This window comes from Meriones unguiculatus, chromosome 5 (genome assembly GCF_030254825.1).
Source record: "Meriones unguiculatus strain TT.TT164.6M chromosome 5, Bangor_MerUng_6.1, whole genome shotgun sequence".
Taxonomy (NCBI): domain Eukaryota; kingdom Metazoa; phylum Chordata; class Mammalia; order Rodentia; family Muridae; genus Meriones; species Meriones unguiculatus.
In genome coordinates, this window is record NC_083353.1 from 48,805,625 (window position 1) to 48,822,228 (window position 16,604).

The 16,604-nt window shown below is 43.1% G+C and overlaps 1 protein-coding gene across 2 annotated transcripts; it reads left to right on the plus strand.

Annotated features, from left to right (window-relative positions):
* The first annotated feature begins 255 nt into the window (after positions 1-255).
* On the plus strand, positions 256-6,104 carry LOC132654228 (vomeronasal type-1 receptor 44-like). 2 transcript variants are annotated; one of them, XM_060383735.1, is made up of 3 exons: positions 256-478; positions 1,762-3,478; positions 4,120-6,104. In XM_060383735.1, exon 3 carries the CDS (start codon positions 5,147-5,149, stop codon positions 6,074-6,076), a length of 930 nt encoding a protein of 309 aa, XP_060239718.1. In that variant the 5' UTR covers positions 256-478; positions 1,762-3,478; positions 4,120-5,146; the 3' UTR covers positions 6,077-6,104. The 2 variants fall into 2 exon arrangements, with proteins under 2 accessions (XP_060239718.1, XP_060239719.1); XM_060383736.1 differs by lacking the exon at positions 1,762-3,478.
* The last annotated feature ends 10,500 nt before the right edge of the window (positions 6,105-16,604 follow it).

Consider the following 16,604-nt stretch of genomic DNA (forward strand, 5'->3'; position numbering starts at 1 on the left):
GAAACCATATTCTCTGTGTGAGTACTGACCCAGGGAAAGGCTGCCTGTTAACACTTTAGGGAGAACCTCAGAGCCATGGGAAGTCATGGGAGGACCAGCAGTTTCTCACCTCAGAGCAGACACAGCGAAAATTATGAAATGGTTTGGGACTGATTAGATCAGAGGTTCAAAGTGAGCGAAGCTAGAGTTGCCTGTGTGGTGCAAACTTTCTGATCCCTCCTGCAGGTATTGCAAGATAACTCAGATAAAGTCCGTGTTCAGCCCTCTCCAGATGGCTCTTATCTGGGCACAGGGAGTAAGATCAACAGGCAGACAGGACACCCCACTGGGACGCCAGGTCTTCATGCTCCCCAGCGGGAACTTGTCACCTTCTACAGACACAGAAATAACAAACTTCTGATATGTATTAAAGACACCTTCACCTTAGCTGTGCAGGAACTCCTCAGGAGCAGAGTCCTCCCCTGCCACATCCATCTGGGTAAGTGCTCTGCACCCAAGTGCAGAATCAGAAGGTGGTTAGGTCTTGGGCACACAATGGGAGGAGGAGAACTGGGCTACAGAAGGTTTTCAGCATCTGTGGAGATGCTGAACTCTGACAGCCTCTCAGCACAGGAGACTGTGTTCTGCACTGGTAATCAGCATGGTTTTTCCTTAGGATATTAATTTTCTGTAAATCCTAAAAATCATCAATTTTTCATGTTTCCAAAATACCAATACATTTTGGTTTGCACTCATGTTGTTCTAAAGTAAATAACTTTCTTTGTTAGCAATTCAGTCATACAATCAATTTCCTGATTTATTCTTTCCTGCAGCTCTCCTCATGTTATCCAGGAAAGCTTAAACCCACAGCTTAATGTAATGTCCACACAGAGATCACTTCCTGCCTTTCTCCTCCCTGGCTGCAGTGCACCCACAGGGCCACAAGCACCCAGCATGCAATGGCCTCTGCAGAGAAGGTTTCTTTCCCCTTTCCACTCTCTATTTCCCTCCAGGTCACAAGCTCAGGCTATTGCTGTGCTGAACACTGGTAACTTGTTTGAGGCCTCTTTGTGATGTCATGGATCTCAGGCTGTCCATGATTCTGGTAACTGAGGGATGATACAGTGTCTACTCCATGCAGAACAGTGGGCTCTAACTTTGTAGCCCTGAGCAGCTGAAGCCTTCATAGTTGCTTTAACAGGGAATGTTCAGGATTCTTGTGGATATTTCTCGTTCCAGGTGTATTTTGTTCTCCTGTTCTACCCTCTAAGGCTTTCCTTCCTTGTCCTCAATATGGCCTCTTCACAGGGAACCTATTTCACAAATCCTGGTCTTTTTTTCTGTGTAGAGAACACCAATTCTCTCTGCAGGAAACCTGATAGACCAGGCTATAAAAGGTAATTTATGGCACAGTGCAATTGAATCCCAAGGACACAGGTGGCTGTGGCAGCCTGAACTGTTGTGCAAAAGGCTTTCTCTTACATAATTTTTCTGATGGCAGGAAGTGGCTGTCATGTTCTCTGATCTCCTGTGATATAATAGTAGGCATTCATGTGAGCACTACCATCTGGGAAGACAGGAGTATTTCTACGAAGGGTTTTTAGTCACCGCAATGCTTTGTATACGAATGATGCATTAGCCCAGAATTTCCTACAGACCTTCACATAGGCACAGTTGAGGGGGCTACAAAGACAGGAGCTGGCAGGTGGCTCAAGGCTGTTGTTTGTCTCACTCCAGACAAGCTGGTGCTCACAGTTCATGACATGGTTTCACTCTCCTCAGGTTTTCTGCAGAGAGGAAGCAACTGTGAACTTTCTCCTCCACACTAACATGGTTCTGCAGTGACTTCAAAGCATTGATCTCCTGAAGCCATGATGCCATGAATATGGCTGAAGATTCCTGGCTCCTGAGATGTCCTGGCTTCCCTAAGTGGTTTACATTTTGTAGGGCTGTAGTTACTGAAGTAATCCTAAATATAGCACAGCCTCCATCCATCCTCCATTCATCTACAGAGGTTGACAACCCTCTCCCTGCGTTGTCAATATCATGTCTTTGTAAAAATCAATTCCTCACCCTCTCTTCTCCCTCTACTTTTCGCTCTTCCTCTTTCTCTTCTCCCCTCTCTCTCATGTATGTGTGTATGTATTTAGGTGTTTTTGTATTCACTTGAACAAAAAGATCTGCGTTATAAAAATGATAGGAGAGAAACATGTATTAGGATTATTTCGTTAGTATCTGCTAGTGAATGCATATATTTCAAGTTTCTTAAACTCTTAAAACTTTACCAATGTATACTTTACCAATGTATACTCCATGAAATGTGTTTACCAAACCCATGGCTACCATTATGGGTGCACACAGGTCACAAGCTGACATTCAGGTTGAGCGCCAGTGTGCACAGCTGCTCTTTGTCCTGAAGGCTTCATTACTGTTTATTTTTCTGGGGTCATCACAGCACAGACTCAAACATATTGGCTGTGTGCCTTAAACTGTTATTCTATGTCACCTGAAGATGGAACTGAATTTCCCCCCTCCTCTTCCTTTACTTTCCTGGTCCTTCCTTCTCCATCACCTGTGTCTTCTCTTCATTGAGACTGAGGTCAAGGAAGAGCACTTGCATTATGAGGAACTCCACAGGTTCACAGAAATTAAAATCTGAAGAGCTTAATCATGACTCTCTGGGCCTGGTGGCCACTAATCTTTTGAAGAACTAGCTTTTTGTGTTGCTATTATAGAATTTTTATGTGAGGAAACTCAAATTATTAATTGTTTTTATCAAGTATTTATTTTCAGCTCTGAATTATTCATTCTTTTCAAGTGTTTATGAATTTTAAAATTTTCCCTATTCCCTCATTTTATAAATACTTCTTTGAATTTTTAAGCTTATAATATAATGACGTAATATGGCCTTTCCCATTCCGCCCTCAAAACCCATCCAAATATCCTTCCCATGCTGTCCTCCATCCTCATGGCTGTTTTTCCTCTAATTTTCATTACACACATATATAGTCTCAGATGCATAACTGCGACCTGCTCAGTCTGTATAATGTGACGTGTTTGCCTGTTTTCAGGCCTGATAATTTGGTTTTGGACTACCAGTTTGTGTGCTCTTCCCTGGAGAGGACTGTTGCTCCTGCTCTTAGCATTCCTCAGTCTCCTGTAGTTCTTTGAGAAGGGCTGAGCAGTGGTTTTCCTGTACCTTGGCATGTCTAAGTGTTGTTGTCTTTGTTTAGCTCCTGTTCAGGCAGTCATGTGCGTAAGGTTATTGCTGTAGCTCCTTAACTCTACCGGGAGACACAATCTCACAGTGAATTCCCTAATCCCCTGCTTTCAATCTCTCCATGCCATCTTCAGAAGCAATGTTCTCTGAGCCTTGCTTGCAGGAGGTCTTTGGTAGATGGGTCCACCGAGACTGGGATCCACAACTCTACATCTTGATCAGCTGTGGTTTTCTGTACTGATCTCAGTCTGCTGCAAAGAGAAGTTTTCTTGTTGAGAGGTGAGGGTTACACTCATCTGTGGATATAAGAACAAATACTTAGATCATTGAAAACATTTTTGCTTCTTGTCAGTATACTGTATTATAGTGCAATATGATCTGAAAAGCTATAAAGTTATTTCATCTCACACCCTTGATTGTCAGTTGATAATTTGTTAATGTTTATCTGGGAAACTTTTTACAATATTATATACTTTGAGTGTATTTAATCGTCATTAAAGGAAATGATGAGCTCTACATAAAATGCCCACTGAATTTCCTACATCCCAGAGGTCTGACAAAGTCCCCTACACCTTGAAGGCAATGGAGACTTAAGACTCCTGTGGAGCCTATCCCTCAAGACTGGGTGGACACTTTTCATTTACTTATGACCTTAGAATGAGATGGCCCTAAGTCTATTGTAATTGTAGTTTTGTTTACTACCCTGATTTTACCTGTCAAAAGAGGGGGAAAAAAAGGAGTATGCTCACCCTGAACTCAGACCATACTGGATCTCATGGCTGGAGATTAAATTCATAGGTTGGAGGCAGAGTCACTTAGAAGAGTTCAGAGAAACACCAGGATTTCAAACTCTCTTGAAAGGGAACTTGGCTCCATCATTCTAGCCTTTTGGTCATTTTTGTCTTTTCTGTTTCATGCAGGGAAGGAGATGATCAGTCATTCACAGAGCTGCATTCTGTCTCCCAGGCCACTGCATGAGAAAACCAGCAGCTGACATGTATAGAGATCACTCTGTGTCGGACAGTTCCATGCTTGGTGTGTAGGTAGAATCCTCACACCTAGGGGCTTCTTGACTGTACATATGCTCCAGAGTTGCTGACTGGAGCTCATCTTCTGAGTGCTTATGGTCACACTTCGAAGAAATGGCAGAGAGTCATTAGGATTCAACTCAGAGTCCAAACTGGTAATTATTTGTTCTGGAGATTTATTAAGAACATTTGGCTGGGAAGCGGTGGTGCATGCTTTGAATCCCAGCACTCAGGAGGCAAAGGCAGGTGGATCTCCGAGTACTAGGACATCTTTGTTTACAGAGTGAGTTCCAGGACAGCCAGGACTATATAGAGAAACCCTGACTTGAAAACCTGAGAGAGAGAGAGAGAGAGAGAGAGAGAGAGAGAGAGAGAGAGAGAATAAGAGGAAGAGAAGGAGGCAGAGGTAAGGGGGACAAAGGGGAGAGAAAAGAAGAGAAAGAGACAAAGAAAATGAATGAATAATGAATGAATGAAAAAGAAGGTGAATGAATACTTGGCCAGCAGGGAAGAGGGCACTGAGATAAACGATCCTGTGCACGTGTGTCTGACAATCAAGTGAGATGCAGCTATTACCCCTTAATAAACCAAACATGTGGACCAGGAGAGGAAATTTTTTTATAACTTCTGGAAATGTTTAATGTACCAGAAAGTTTGTATTCTGAGACAGCCCCACTATGGTTCGAAGAGTTCAGTTTTGCTTGAGAAGCATCAGGACAGTGGGGACAGTGGGGACTATGGGGATGGTCTCAAGGGGGTGTGAGCTGGAGCTGAGTTCCAATTAGACAAGTTATAATTGGGATGAATTGACATCTTGTTGCCAGCTCAGGGTTGGTGGTTAATGCTTCATTACCAGTATTTATAATGAAGAGTTTTCTCTTTTCTCCTCAGACTTTTGATATTTGCAAATACACACACAATGAATAAGGCCAGCATACTCCACACTAACACAAATATTAAAATCACCTTGTTCTCTGAAATGAGTGTTGGGATCTCAGCCAACAGCATCCTTTTTCTCTTCCATCTCTGCATGCTCATTGGTGCACACAGGCCTAAGCCTATTTATTTCGTCATTGGTTTCTTGTCCCTGACCCAACTACTGATGCTGTTAACTATGGGACTCATAGCTGCAGACATGTTTATGTCTCAGGGGAGGTGGGACCCCACCACATGCAAATCCCTTTTCTATCTACACAGGTTCTTGAGGGGCCTCTCCCTTTGTGCTGCCTGTCTGCTGAATGTCCTCTGGACCATCATCCTCAGCCCTAGAAGCTGCTGTTTAAACAAGTTTAAACATAAATCTCCCCATCACATCTCGTGTGCCCTTTTTCTTTGCGTTCTCTACATGTCTTTTAGCAGTTACCTCTTGGTATCAAATAGCGCCGTCTCCAATTCGACCTCAGATAATTTTATGTATGTTACTCAGTCTTGCTCACTTCTACCCCTGAGTTACTCGAGACAAAGCACATTTTCCACACTGTTTGTCTTCAGGGAAGCCTTTCTTATCAGTCTCATGGCCCTCTCCAGTGGGTACATGGTGGCTCTCTTGTGCAGGCACATGAAGCAGGCCTGGCATCTTCACAGCACCAGCCTTTCTCCAAAAGCATCTCCAGAGCAAAGGGCCACCTGGACCATCCTGCTGCTCATGAGCTTCTTTGTGTTTCTCTGCATTTTGGAGACTGTTATCTTGCAAACAAGAATGAAGTTCAAAGATGGCTTACTATTCTACTTTATTCATATTCTTGTGTCCCATAGCTATGCCACAGTCAGTCCTCTTGTGTTTATTTGCACTGAAAAGCATATAATTAAAATTTTTAGGTCAGTGTGGGACAGGAAAGTAAATATGTGATTATTCAGGAATGGGTATGATCCCTTAATGCAATCCAATATGTTGTCATCAGAGCTATGATCATGACATAATAGGAACATTCCAAGGTTTAAACTGATATGTGAAAACATCCTTTTCCCATTACATCTGTTTACTCTGTTTGTGGATGGCAAGTATGTAAAAGAAGATTAAAAAGCATTTCTACTCAGATATCACATGAGGTTTATCTTTCTCAATTTGTTTTCCACAGAGATCTGTGAGATGTCTTTCATCTGACCTGCATTAGCACATTACTTTTTATTATTTATTTATTTATTGAGGATTTTGAGGCAGGGTTTCTCTGTGTGGCCCTGGCTCTTCTGGGCTTTCTTTGTAGATCAGGCTGACCTCAAACTCACAGAGATCCACCTGCCTCTGCCTCCCTGAGTGCTGGGAACAAAGGTGTGTGTCACCATGCATAGTTTATTTCTAATTTTTTGAACAATGATTTAAGTTTTAACTGTGTGTGTGTGTGTGTGTGTGTGTGTGTGTGCACTTGAGTGCAGATGCTCTTGGAGCCCAGATGTGTCAATTACTGTTAGAGCTAGACTTATAGGCAGTTGTGGGCCAGCCAAGTGTGAGTGTTGGTAATTGAACTTGAGTCTTCTAGAAAACAGTTCACTTATGTGCTGAGCCAACTCTCTGGCACAACCATTACTTTAAATATGTGGCAACTATGACATTTTCAATAAATGAATGCCTCGATTGTTTATATTTGAAAAAATACACAAGGAAACATCGTTTTGAGAATAAATTATCACAGAATGCAGAACACACACACAAATACACAGAGCTAAAATGATATGCAGAGAACCATAATGTCATTTGCATAATCGTGCTCCTATGGCCAAATTTAAAATAGTCAAAGGTAGGAGCAGCCACTGTCTAGTCTAGGGGTATCAGGATGTGGGATCAGGTCATGGCCTCCCTGTGCCATGGAGTGCTAGTGAGAATATGAAGAACACCTCGAATGTCTGCCATGCCAGTCAGACACACTGCACAAACTTGATGAGTTACTTATGAAAGATGAAGCTTAGGGGTGTCAAAGGAATAGAGACCATAAACAAAGTGCTTTATCTGTGCTCAAAATATCATAGCCAAATGTAAATAGTAAACTATTCACAGATAGTTACTCAGCTGTGCTATTGATATACTCCAGGGAACTGAGGGCTTGCAGCATGCCTGCTTATTGGAAAAGAAGAAAAAGAAAAAGAAAAAGAAGAAGCAGACACACGAAAAATGAGTAGACGGCTGAAAATAAACTCAGGGCTGAAATCAATCAATTAAAAACAAATAAAACAATTCAAAGAATCAATGAAACCAAGAGCTAGTTCTTTGAGAAAATCAACAAGATAGACCAACTCTTACCCAAGCTACCTAAAAGGCAGAGAGACACCATCCAAATCAATAAAATCAGAAATGAAAAGGAGGACATAACTACAGACACCGAGGAAATCCAAACAATAATTAGGTCTAATTTTAAAAGTCCGCATGGCACAAAATTTGAAAATCAAAATGCAATGGTCAATTTTCTTGATTGATTCCACTTAGAAAGCTGAATCAAGACCAGGTAAATCAATTAAATAGTCCTATATCTCCTAAGGAAATAGAAGCAGTCATTGAAAGTGTCCCATCCACAAAAAGACCAGGACCAGATGGTTTCAGCATAGAATTCTACCAGACCTTCAAAGAAGAGTTACTTCCAGTTCTCTTAAAACTATTCCACAAAATGGAAACAGAAGGAACATTACAAAACTCATTCTATGAAGCCACAGTCACCTTGGTACCTAAACCTCACAAAGACCCAACAAAAAAAAAAAGTGAACTTCAGGCCAATCTCCCTTATGAACATTGATGCAAAAATACACAACAAAATACTTGCAAACCTAATACAAGAACACATCAAAGATATCATCCACTATTACCAAGTAGGCTACATCCCAGGTATGCAAGGGTGGTTCAATATATGGAAATCCATCAATGTGATCCATCATATTAACAAACTGAAAGAAAAAGATCACATGCTAATCTCCTTAGATGCTGAAAAAGCATTTGACAAAATCCAACATCCATTCATGTTTAAAATATTGGAGAGATCAGGGATGCAAGGCACATACCTAAACATAGTAAAGGCAATATACAGCCAGCCTATAGCCAACATCAAACTAAACAGAGAGAAACTTATAGCAATCCCACTGAAATCAGGGACAAGGCAAGGCTGCCCACTCTCTCCATATCTCTTCAACATAGTTCTGGAAGTCCTTGCTAGAGCAATAAGACAGTTGAAGGAGATCAAGGGGATACAAATTGGAAAGGAAGAAGTCAAATTATCACTATTTGCAGATGATATGATAGTATACCTGATTGACCTCAAAAACTCTACCATGGAACTCCTACAGTTGATAAACACCTTCAGCAAAGTGGCCGGATACAAAATTAACTAAAAAAAAAAAAAAAAAAAAAAAAAAAAAAGATCAGTAGCCCTCCTGTATACAAAACACAAAGGGCTGAAAAATATATTAGGGAAACAGCACCTTCACAATAGCCACAAATGACATAAGGGAATTTGTACCTAACCAAGCCAGTCAAGGACAGGTATGATAAAAAAAATTTCCAGTCTCTGAAGAAAAAATTAGAAGATATCAGAAGATGGAAAGATCTCCCATACTCATGGCTTGGCAGGATTAACATAGTAAAAATGGCCATCTTACCAAAAACAATCTACAGATTCAATGCAATTCCCGTCAAATTACCAACACAATTCTTTACACACTATCAAAGCAGATGCTGAGAATTTTGGCTGTTAGGCAAAGATCATGGAATCTTATGAAAGAAGTGGGAAATAGTAAGATCAGGAGAGGACAGGAACTCCACAAGGAAAGCAACAGAACCAGAAAATTTGTATACAGGGGAATTTCTAGAGACTCATACTCCAACCAAGTACCATGCACGGAGATAACCTAGAAACCCTGCACAGATGTAGCCCATGGCAGTTCAGTATCCAACTGGGTTCCATAGTAATGGGAAGAGGGACTGTCTCTGACATAAACTGATTGGCCTGCTCTTTAATCACCTTCCTCTGAGGGGGGAGCAGTGTTACCAGGCCACAGAAGATGACAATGCAGCCACTCCTAATGAGATCTGATAAACTAGGATCAGAAGGAAGGAAAGGGGGACCTCCCCTATCAGTGGACTTGGGGTGGTGCATGCGTGAAGAAGGGGGAGAGAAGTTGGGATTAGGAGGGGAAGAGGGAGAGATTTATGAGAGGATACAAAGTGAATAAAGTGTAATTAATAAAAGTTAAAAAAATGACATTAAAAAAAAAAACAGTCATGTACTCGACAATGCTCCTGACAATTTTTCAGCATTCCAACAACCTAAGATCTAGAACACTCTGAACACAGGAACACAACTGTAGCCTGTGCATGAGTGAACTGTTATTTAGCATTCAGAAAGGAGGAGACACCTGCACATGAATCAATGCCCATGAGCCCCAAAGCTACTTAGCAAAGTGAAAGTTCAGTCACAGAGGAGCAGACATTGTATGAATCAATTTATAGATGACAGGACTCAGAGTAACCAACAGGAACAAAATCAGAATGTTATTCTAGAGTTTCAATAGCATACGCATTGTGGAAGTTTTGCTGGTGGGGTCTTTAGAGGCATTCGCTCTGGCTGGCCAGTAATGTGACTGTTCTCACCAATGTATGTCCACAATATTCAGAGGGGAACTGTGTATCTTCAGTCCATTTTCTCATTATGGAAATGTGTACAGTTAGTTTAAACATGCTGCAAAAGCATTGCCGCTGCAATTAAAAACAAAAGTATTCTAAAAGTATCAAGCTGTCATTTCTCAACAGTTTAAAATCCTTAAGGTAAATTTGCCTCAAGCAATGTATTGTCTGTTATTTCCTAATGCCCTGACTCTTAGTCTCAGGTTTCCCATGAAAGCAGAGAAGTCCTTCAGTTAAGCAGTGCTCTTAGGAAGGTACTCCTCCACCCTGGAAGGATTTCCCACCTTGTGCTGGCATCCAGTTATTACCTTCTGGATGAGATATTTTAAATTCAGTCAGAGCCATAAAGAAATGTAGATTAAACGTGGAAAATTACCTAGCTTGAAAACAAGTGATGGTGTGTAAATTGTGGGTTTTTTCTTTTGTTATGTGGAAAAATCAACCAAACATAAAACATACCCAGCCCTGTATTTTTACATCAGTGATTGAAAAATCATATGTCCCTTAATGTTTCAAAAGAGCAACTCTGTAAGAGATTATGAACTAATAAGACTTATGTCCTATTACGTAGACATGCTCTTTATATGTCACTATGGTCATTCAGCTTTCAGGATTGTCACTTCTTTCTTAAACGAAAACTTTAATTATTTCTGATGTTTCCATCATGGGCCCCATTCCAACTCATGTCTCTGTTCCTTGGTTTCCACCCTGTACCCTTGCAACCTCTCCTCCAAATGAAATGAAATGAAATGAAAAGTTTTGCTGTGGAACCATAGTGTGGCATCTTTTCTTTACTTGCTTATGTTCACTGCAATGAGTCATGGGTCTGGATTGAAGCCTCTGGCTTCTGCTACACCATCAAGACTGTATCCACACGGGGACTTCTCTCAGATGCCCTCTTATTGCCCTGTGTCTTTGAAGATCAGGCAGCTTTGGATCTAAAGGACCGGCCCTTTCATCCTCTCCAGCAGGTCAAAAAAGGGGAGGTGTTGGGGTGGACCACCTCAAAGCTCTGGATCTGCCTGGTGGTAGCTGAGTTGGTGAGCCACCAGCTCTCCTGCACCCACACCCCAGGGTGAGCCCATCACGACCCTGGATATCTCACCCAGTGTTGCAGCACGCAAGGAGCAAGGTCAGCTCTCCTGGTCTCATGCCATTGAGGCCAAATCACCCATGCCTTCACCACCAGGGCCAGCCGTGTTGTGCTGCCCAGGTGAGGTACAGGGCCCACACTTCTGAGTGCTGCAAATGGGGAGAAGCAGAGACAATTCTCCTGCTCTCATGACCTTGGGGCCAGGTCTCCCACCTGCTACAGCTGGTGAGGGACAAAATGTGAGGGGTGGGGAGGGCCTCTCTTCCTCGCCCATGCCATCCCACAGCAGAACAGGGGCAGGACCAGCTCTCCCAGTGTGGTGGCCTTTGAGGGGTGGAGTCAGCTCAGAACAGTGCTTCAGGTTGCATTCCAGACCAGGGACACCTGCATGGCCTCTGGTGGAAACATGAGCCTGGGGCATTGAACAGACCCTGGCTGCCATAGGACCAGGGACCCATACTTGGCTCCTGGCAGCAGCATGGGTCCACATGTCCCCATGGCCTCAGGTGGCAGTGGAGGCCTTTCTAATCATTATGTCTTCCTCCGCAGCATATCCTTCACATGATCTTCAATGCCCCCCCTAACCCTGACATCCCCTTGGCCTTTGTTTGTAACTTAAGCTACAGACAGACAAAGACCTCAGCTGCAGCAGGGCTTCACCTGGGCCTCCTCATGGATGTCTGTCCCTCACTGCCATTAACTCTCCATTTCCACCTTTTTCTACAATGTATAAACCCCTCCACTTCACTTTCTCTTCCCTCATTTCACTGTGTACTCCATCTTCCCAATTTTTCCTTCACACATTTCCATTGAAGGGGAACCTGTGGCAGTGCTAGGAGGCCACATGTGGATACTTGGCCTGGGTTATTATTTTTAAAAGTAAATTTACAATTGGGTGCTGGCCTCTTTATTTTGGATATCATGAATACACACATACACACACACACACACCAGAGACAGACAGACAGACAGCAGACTGACAGCAAACAGAGAGTCAGACAGAGACACAGAGAGAGAGATAGAGAAAACCTCCTAAGTTTAAATGCAGAATAAGTGATGGAACATAGCATAGCCTTGACCTCAACTAATACCAGAAAATTGTGAGCTTGCTCTATCCTGATTACTTATAAAGGGAAATCAATTGCAAGCGTCTAACCCAGGTGGGCTTTCCTATACTAATGACAGTTTCATTTGTCACTCAGTAACTGAAAAGAGCAATTTGGGGAGATGTTACAAATCAAAGCACACTCATACCCATGAGCAGTGATGTCACTGTCCATGTGTAGATCTCATAAGTTAGACTTTAGGATCATTTAAAGAAATGACTTAAGTACTAGGTAATGTAGGCAGGGCAGATGGAGGAAAAGATCACATGTCCTTTATACATACTGGGTTGGTCAGAAATGCTGATGACAGGCTGTATGCTCGCAAAATTGAATGTTGTGAATGACTTAAAGGGAGAGAATATTTACAGATACATAAAGATGAAGAAAATGGGGAGAAATTAATAAACTGTTAAAACAAACTTGTGAACCCGTGAACAGGTCCAAATGTGTGGGCACATGCCTTTAGTGCCAGCACTTAGTTTGTGGGCAGGGGCAGAAGTCAGCAGAGCTCTGTGAGTTCAAGGCAAGCCTGGTGTATATAATGAGTTTCAGGCCAGCCAGGGCTACATGGGGAGACCCTGACTAAAATAAAAGAACATTCATTCAATATCTCTGAATTTCCACTTTTCTCTAGAATCTTGTTTCCATCTATATTTATATTCAATTGTTGACATAAGACGGGAGGTTTATATTTTAAAGCCTTCTCTTCTATTTCTATTGTCTTTAATGTAATTCACACACCTGAAAACATTATACTTGTTTCCCTTTTGCAAATGAGAATGTCATTGTAGCCAGGCTAGCCTTGAATCCTCCTGGCTCCACCTCTGGAGTCATCCTTTATTCAGACTTCAGGAGTGCACCACCAGGCTTGCGTGACTAAGGACTTCAACTACAGGTCACTGGGTCCCTTTTGTCACAGGACTCATAATGCTTTTCATAGCTGTGTGTTAGCTCTGTTGGAGATGAAGCAAAATTGCATATAGATTCAGATCCTGTTCCTGCCCATGTCAGAGAGGATGAACCTGATCATTCTGGATGCCAATGGAGCAGAGCTCAGCTTGACCTAGGCCTCAGCTGGCTCCCATCTGCCTGTGATCACCCCGACTCTCCAGCTCTGCCTTGAGCTCTCTGCATTGCATCTGATTGCTTTCACAATTCACCTTCAGATTTCACTCACAGCTAAAATCCTGCAACTAGGAGTTTGGATAGACTGGAAAATACATCAACAAAACAGGTGCTCCATGGGAAGACTGACCTGGGGAGAGGCTGTCTGTCACACACTGTAGAAGGAGGACCCTCAAATGGGCATGTAAATCATTGGAGGACCAAGAGTTCTGCATCCCAGAAGAGAGGCAGTACAGTGGAGAAATTGCTCAAAATTAAGCCTAAGGAATAAAGTGAGAAAAGATACTGTTGTCTATTTGGTGCAAACTTTCTGATCACTCCCGCAGGTGCGGCAAGGGAGCTCAGATAAAGTTTGTTCTCAGCCCTCCCCAGATGGCTGTAATCAGGACACAGCGAGTAAGATCAACAGGCAGAGAAGATGCTCCACTGGGAGGCCAGGTCTCCACGACCCCAGCAGGAACGTGTCTGCTCTACAGACTCAGAAATAACATGTCACAGAGAGGCCTTAAATTCTCCCTTCACCTAAGCTGTGCAGAATCTCCTCAGGCACAGAGTCCTCCCCTGCCATGTCCATCTAAGTAAGTGCTCTGCACCCAAGAGCAAATTGAGAAGGTGGTAGGAACCCAGGCAGGCTGTGGGAGGAGGAGGCCTAAGAGGGGTTTTCAGCAGCTACAGAGGAGATGCTGAGCTCTGACAGTCCATCAGCACAAGGACTGTGTTCTGCATGGGCAACGAGAATGTTTTCTTCATTACATACTCATTTCCTTAATTTATAGACTTTCATATTACTATATACTTCATGTTCATTCCTGTGAACTAAGTAACTCCCACTGTATACCTGGATAAGCTGTTAAGTTACATTTCTTTTACTGATTTACCTATTCCTAGGGCAAATTATTAGGGAAGTGAAAGGTCTGGAGAGCTCACTTTCCTCAGTTGTGCATCTGTAACTTTGGTGTGCACACAACTGTTTTGATGTAACATCTTCTGTGCTGGTAGGTATAAAAACTTCCAAAGTCTGCGTAAGTAATAGAGGCTGTAGATTCAAAATCTCATTCCACAGAGGGAGGCACCACAGGACTGCAATGTGCCTTCTAGTGTTTGCTCAAGGCCTCTATTCTTCTCAGCTCAAATTCAGAAATCACAAATTAGTGGTGTCGGCCCTTAGCCTCTGCTGACCTGGTAAGAGGTGTCAGTAAATGGCTATGATGATGAGGTTTCCAGGACACTAACTATTAATGCACAGTGACAGTGGCAGATTCCCTTCCCTGACTCACTGAGATCAGGAATCCTGGGAAGAGCTGGTTGCATGTTTTGTCTTTTCTCTATGTTCTCCCCATGTACTCTGTGCAATTTTTTTATGATAGGAAAACCTGAATCTTTTTTCTTTGAGGAAACTTTGGAGAAATGAACCCCCTCACCCTGTCCTGCTCTCTTTATTTCATTTCCAGACTTATCCCAAAGCTCATCTTTACATGAACTTATGTGAAGCGATGGACAGGAACTGACCCCCCTCTCCTGTCACTGAGGCAATGAGCACACTGGGAGGGAGGTCACAGCTCTTAGCAGCAAAGCCAAGTCTCTCCTGAGGCTCCTTGGGTGCTGGGGAGCAGGATGTGCTGCAGCACTATGCGGGGTCCAGTGTTTGGAGTCTGTGCCATGTTGCCCCTCAGGGACATCCACTCTTGCTCTTTCTGGAGGCTGATTTGGAAACCTTGTAAGACATCCTCACTGACACTCTGATCTCAGAGATGATGTACAACGGCTTCAAAGTTCAAAATCACAATTCTCACCCAGCCTTTCAGAAACAACTGTGATTCCTTAGCACAAATGCTCTTCATGATTTGCCTATAACGTTACCACAGTTCATTTATTCCTGGCATCTCTGGAAACAGCATTGTCATATGTTCAGTGAAGGTTTTGCCTTCCCTGGAGTATTGGCCATTTCTCCCTAGAGTCTTCCTAGTTTTAAAGTTAGGATTGTGCCAAATGTAGACATCCTGACTGAGTAACCTCCAGCCATTTTCACTGAGCAGGGACAGTGTCTCTACCAACCCCCTCCATGTGCTGATGCTATGGATTGTGGGTTGTCCAGGATTTGGGTAACTGTGGGCTGACACAGGCTAAAGTCGTGGCTTCTTGAATTCCTGCAGTACAGGGAGTTCAATTCCTCCCCCAAACCCCAGAGCAGCTGTAGCCTTCACAACTGGCTTTAACTGAGGAACTCTCAGGTTTCCCTTTGTCATTTCTTGCTCTGTGCATGTTTTATTTTCCTAATCTGTCCAAATGCCTTCCCTTCCTATTCTCAAATATAGCCTCTTCTAATGGGACCTATTTCAGAGATCGGTGAGAGTTCCTGGTGCCATATACACAGTTTCATGCCTCATTTTTCTCAGTTGTTCATCATTAACTTTGGTGTGCACAGAACTATTTTGATGTAACATCTTCTGTGCTGTTAGGTATAAAAACTTCCAAAGTCTGTGTAAGTAATAGAGGCTGCAGATTCAAAATCTCCTTCCACAGAGGGAGGCCCCACAGGACTGCCATGTGCCTTCTAGTGTTTGCTCATGGCCTCTATTCTTCTCAGCTCAATCTCAGAGATCACAAAGTAGTGGTGTCGGCCCTTAGCCTCTGCTGGCCTGGTAGGAGGTGTCAGTAAATGGCTATGATGATGAGGTTTCCAGGACACTAACTCTTAATGCACAGTGACAGTGACAGATTCCCTTCCCTGACTCACTAGGATCAGGAATGGTTGCATGTTTTGTCTTTTCTCTATGTTCTCCCCATATACTCTGTGCAATTTTTTTTTGCTTTTTTTTTTCTTTTTATTTTATTTTTTTATCAGTTACATTTTATTAACTCTGTATCCCAGCCGTGTCCCGATCCCTCATTCCCTCCCAGTCCCTCCCTCCCTCCCTCCCTCATCTCCACCGTGCCCCTTTCCAAGTCCACTGATGGGGGGGACCTCCTCCCCATTCATCTGATCCTGTTTTATCAGGTATCTTCAGGACTGGCTGCAAAGCCCTCCTCTGTGGCCTAACAGGACTGCTCCTCCCTTCGGGGGTGGGGAGACCAAAGAGCCAGTCATCGAGTTCCTGTTAGAAATAGTCCCTGTTCCCCTCACTTTGGGAAACCAATTGGTTACTGAGCTACCACAGGCTACATCTGAGTGGAGGTTCTAGGTTATGTCCATACATTGTCCTTGGTTGAATGTCAGTCTCAGAAAAGACCCTGTGCCCAGATATATTTGGTCCTTGTGGAGCTCCTATCCTTTCCCCATCAGACTAACTCCCCTTCTTCTGTGCAATTTTTTATGATAGAAAAACCTGATTCTCCCCAACAGTTGACCATCAGGCTCAGCATCTGCTTTGATAGCCTGTAGGGCAGAGGCTTTCAGAGGCCCTTTGTGGTAGGTTCCAAGTTTTTTTCCTGTTTTTTTCTTCTGGCTTTC

Bases quoted from the DNA above. Each gene is read 5' to 3' on its own strand.
- LOC132654228 (XM_060383735.1), top strand. From the start codon at position 5,147: ATGAATAAGGCCAGCATACTCCACACTAACACAAATATTAAAATCACC.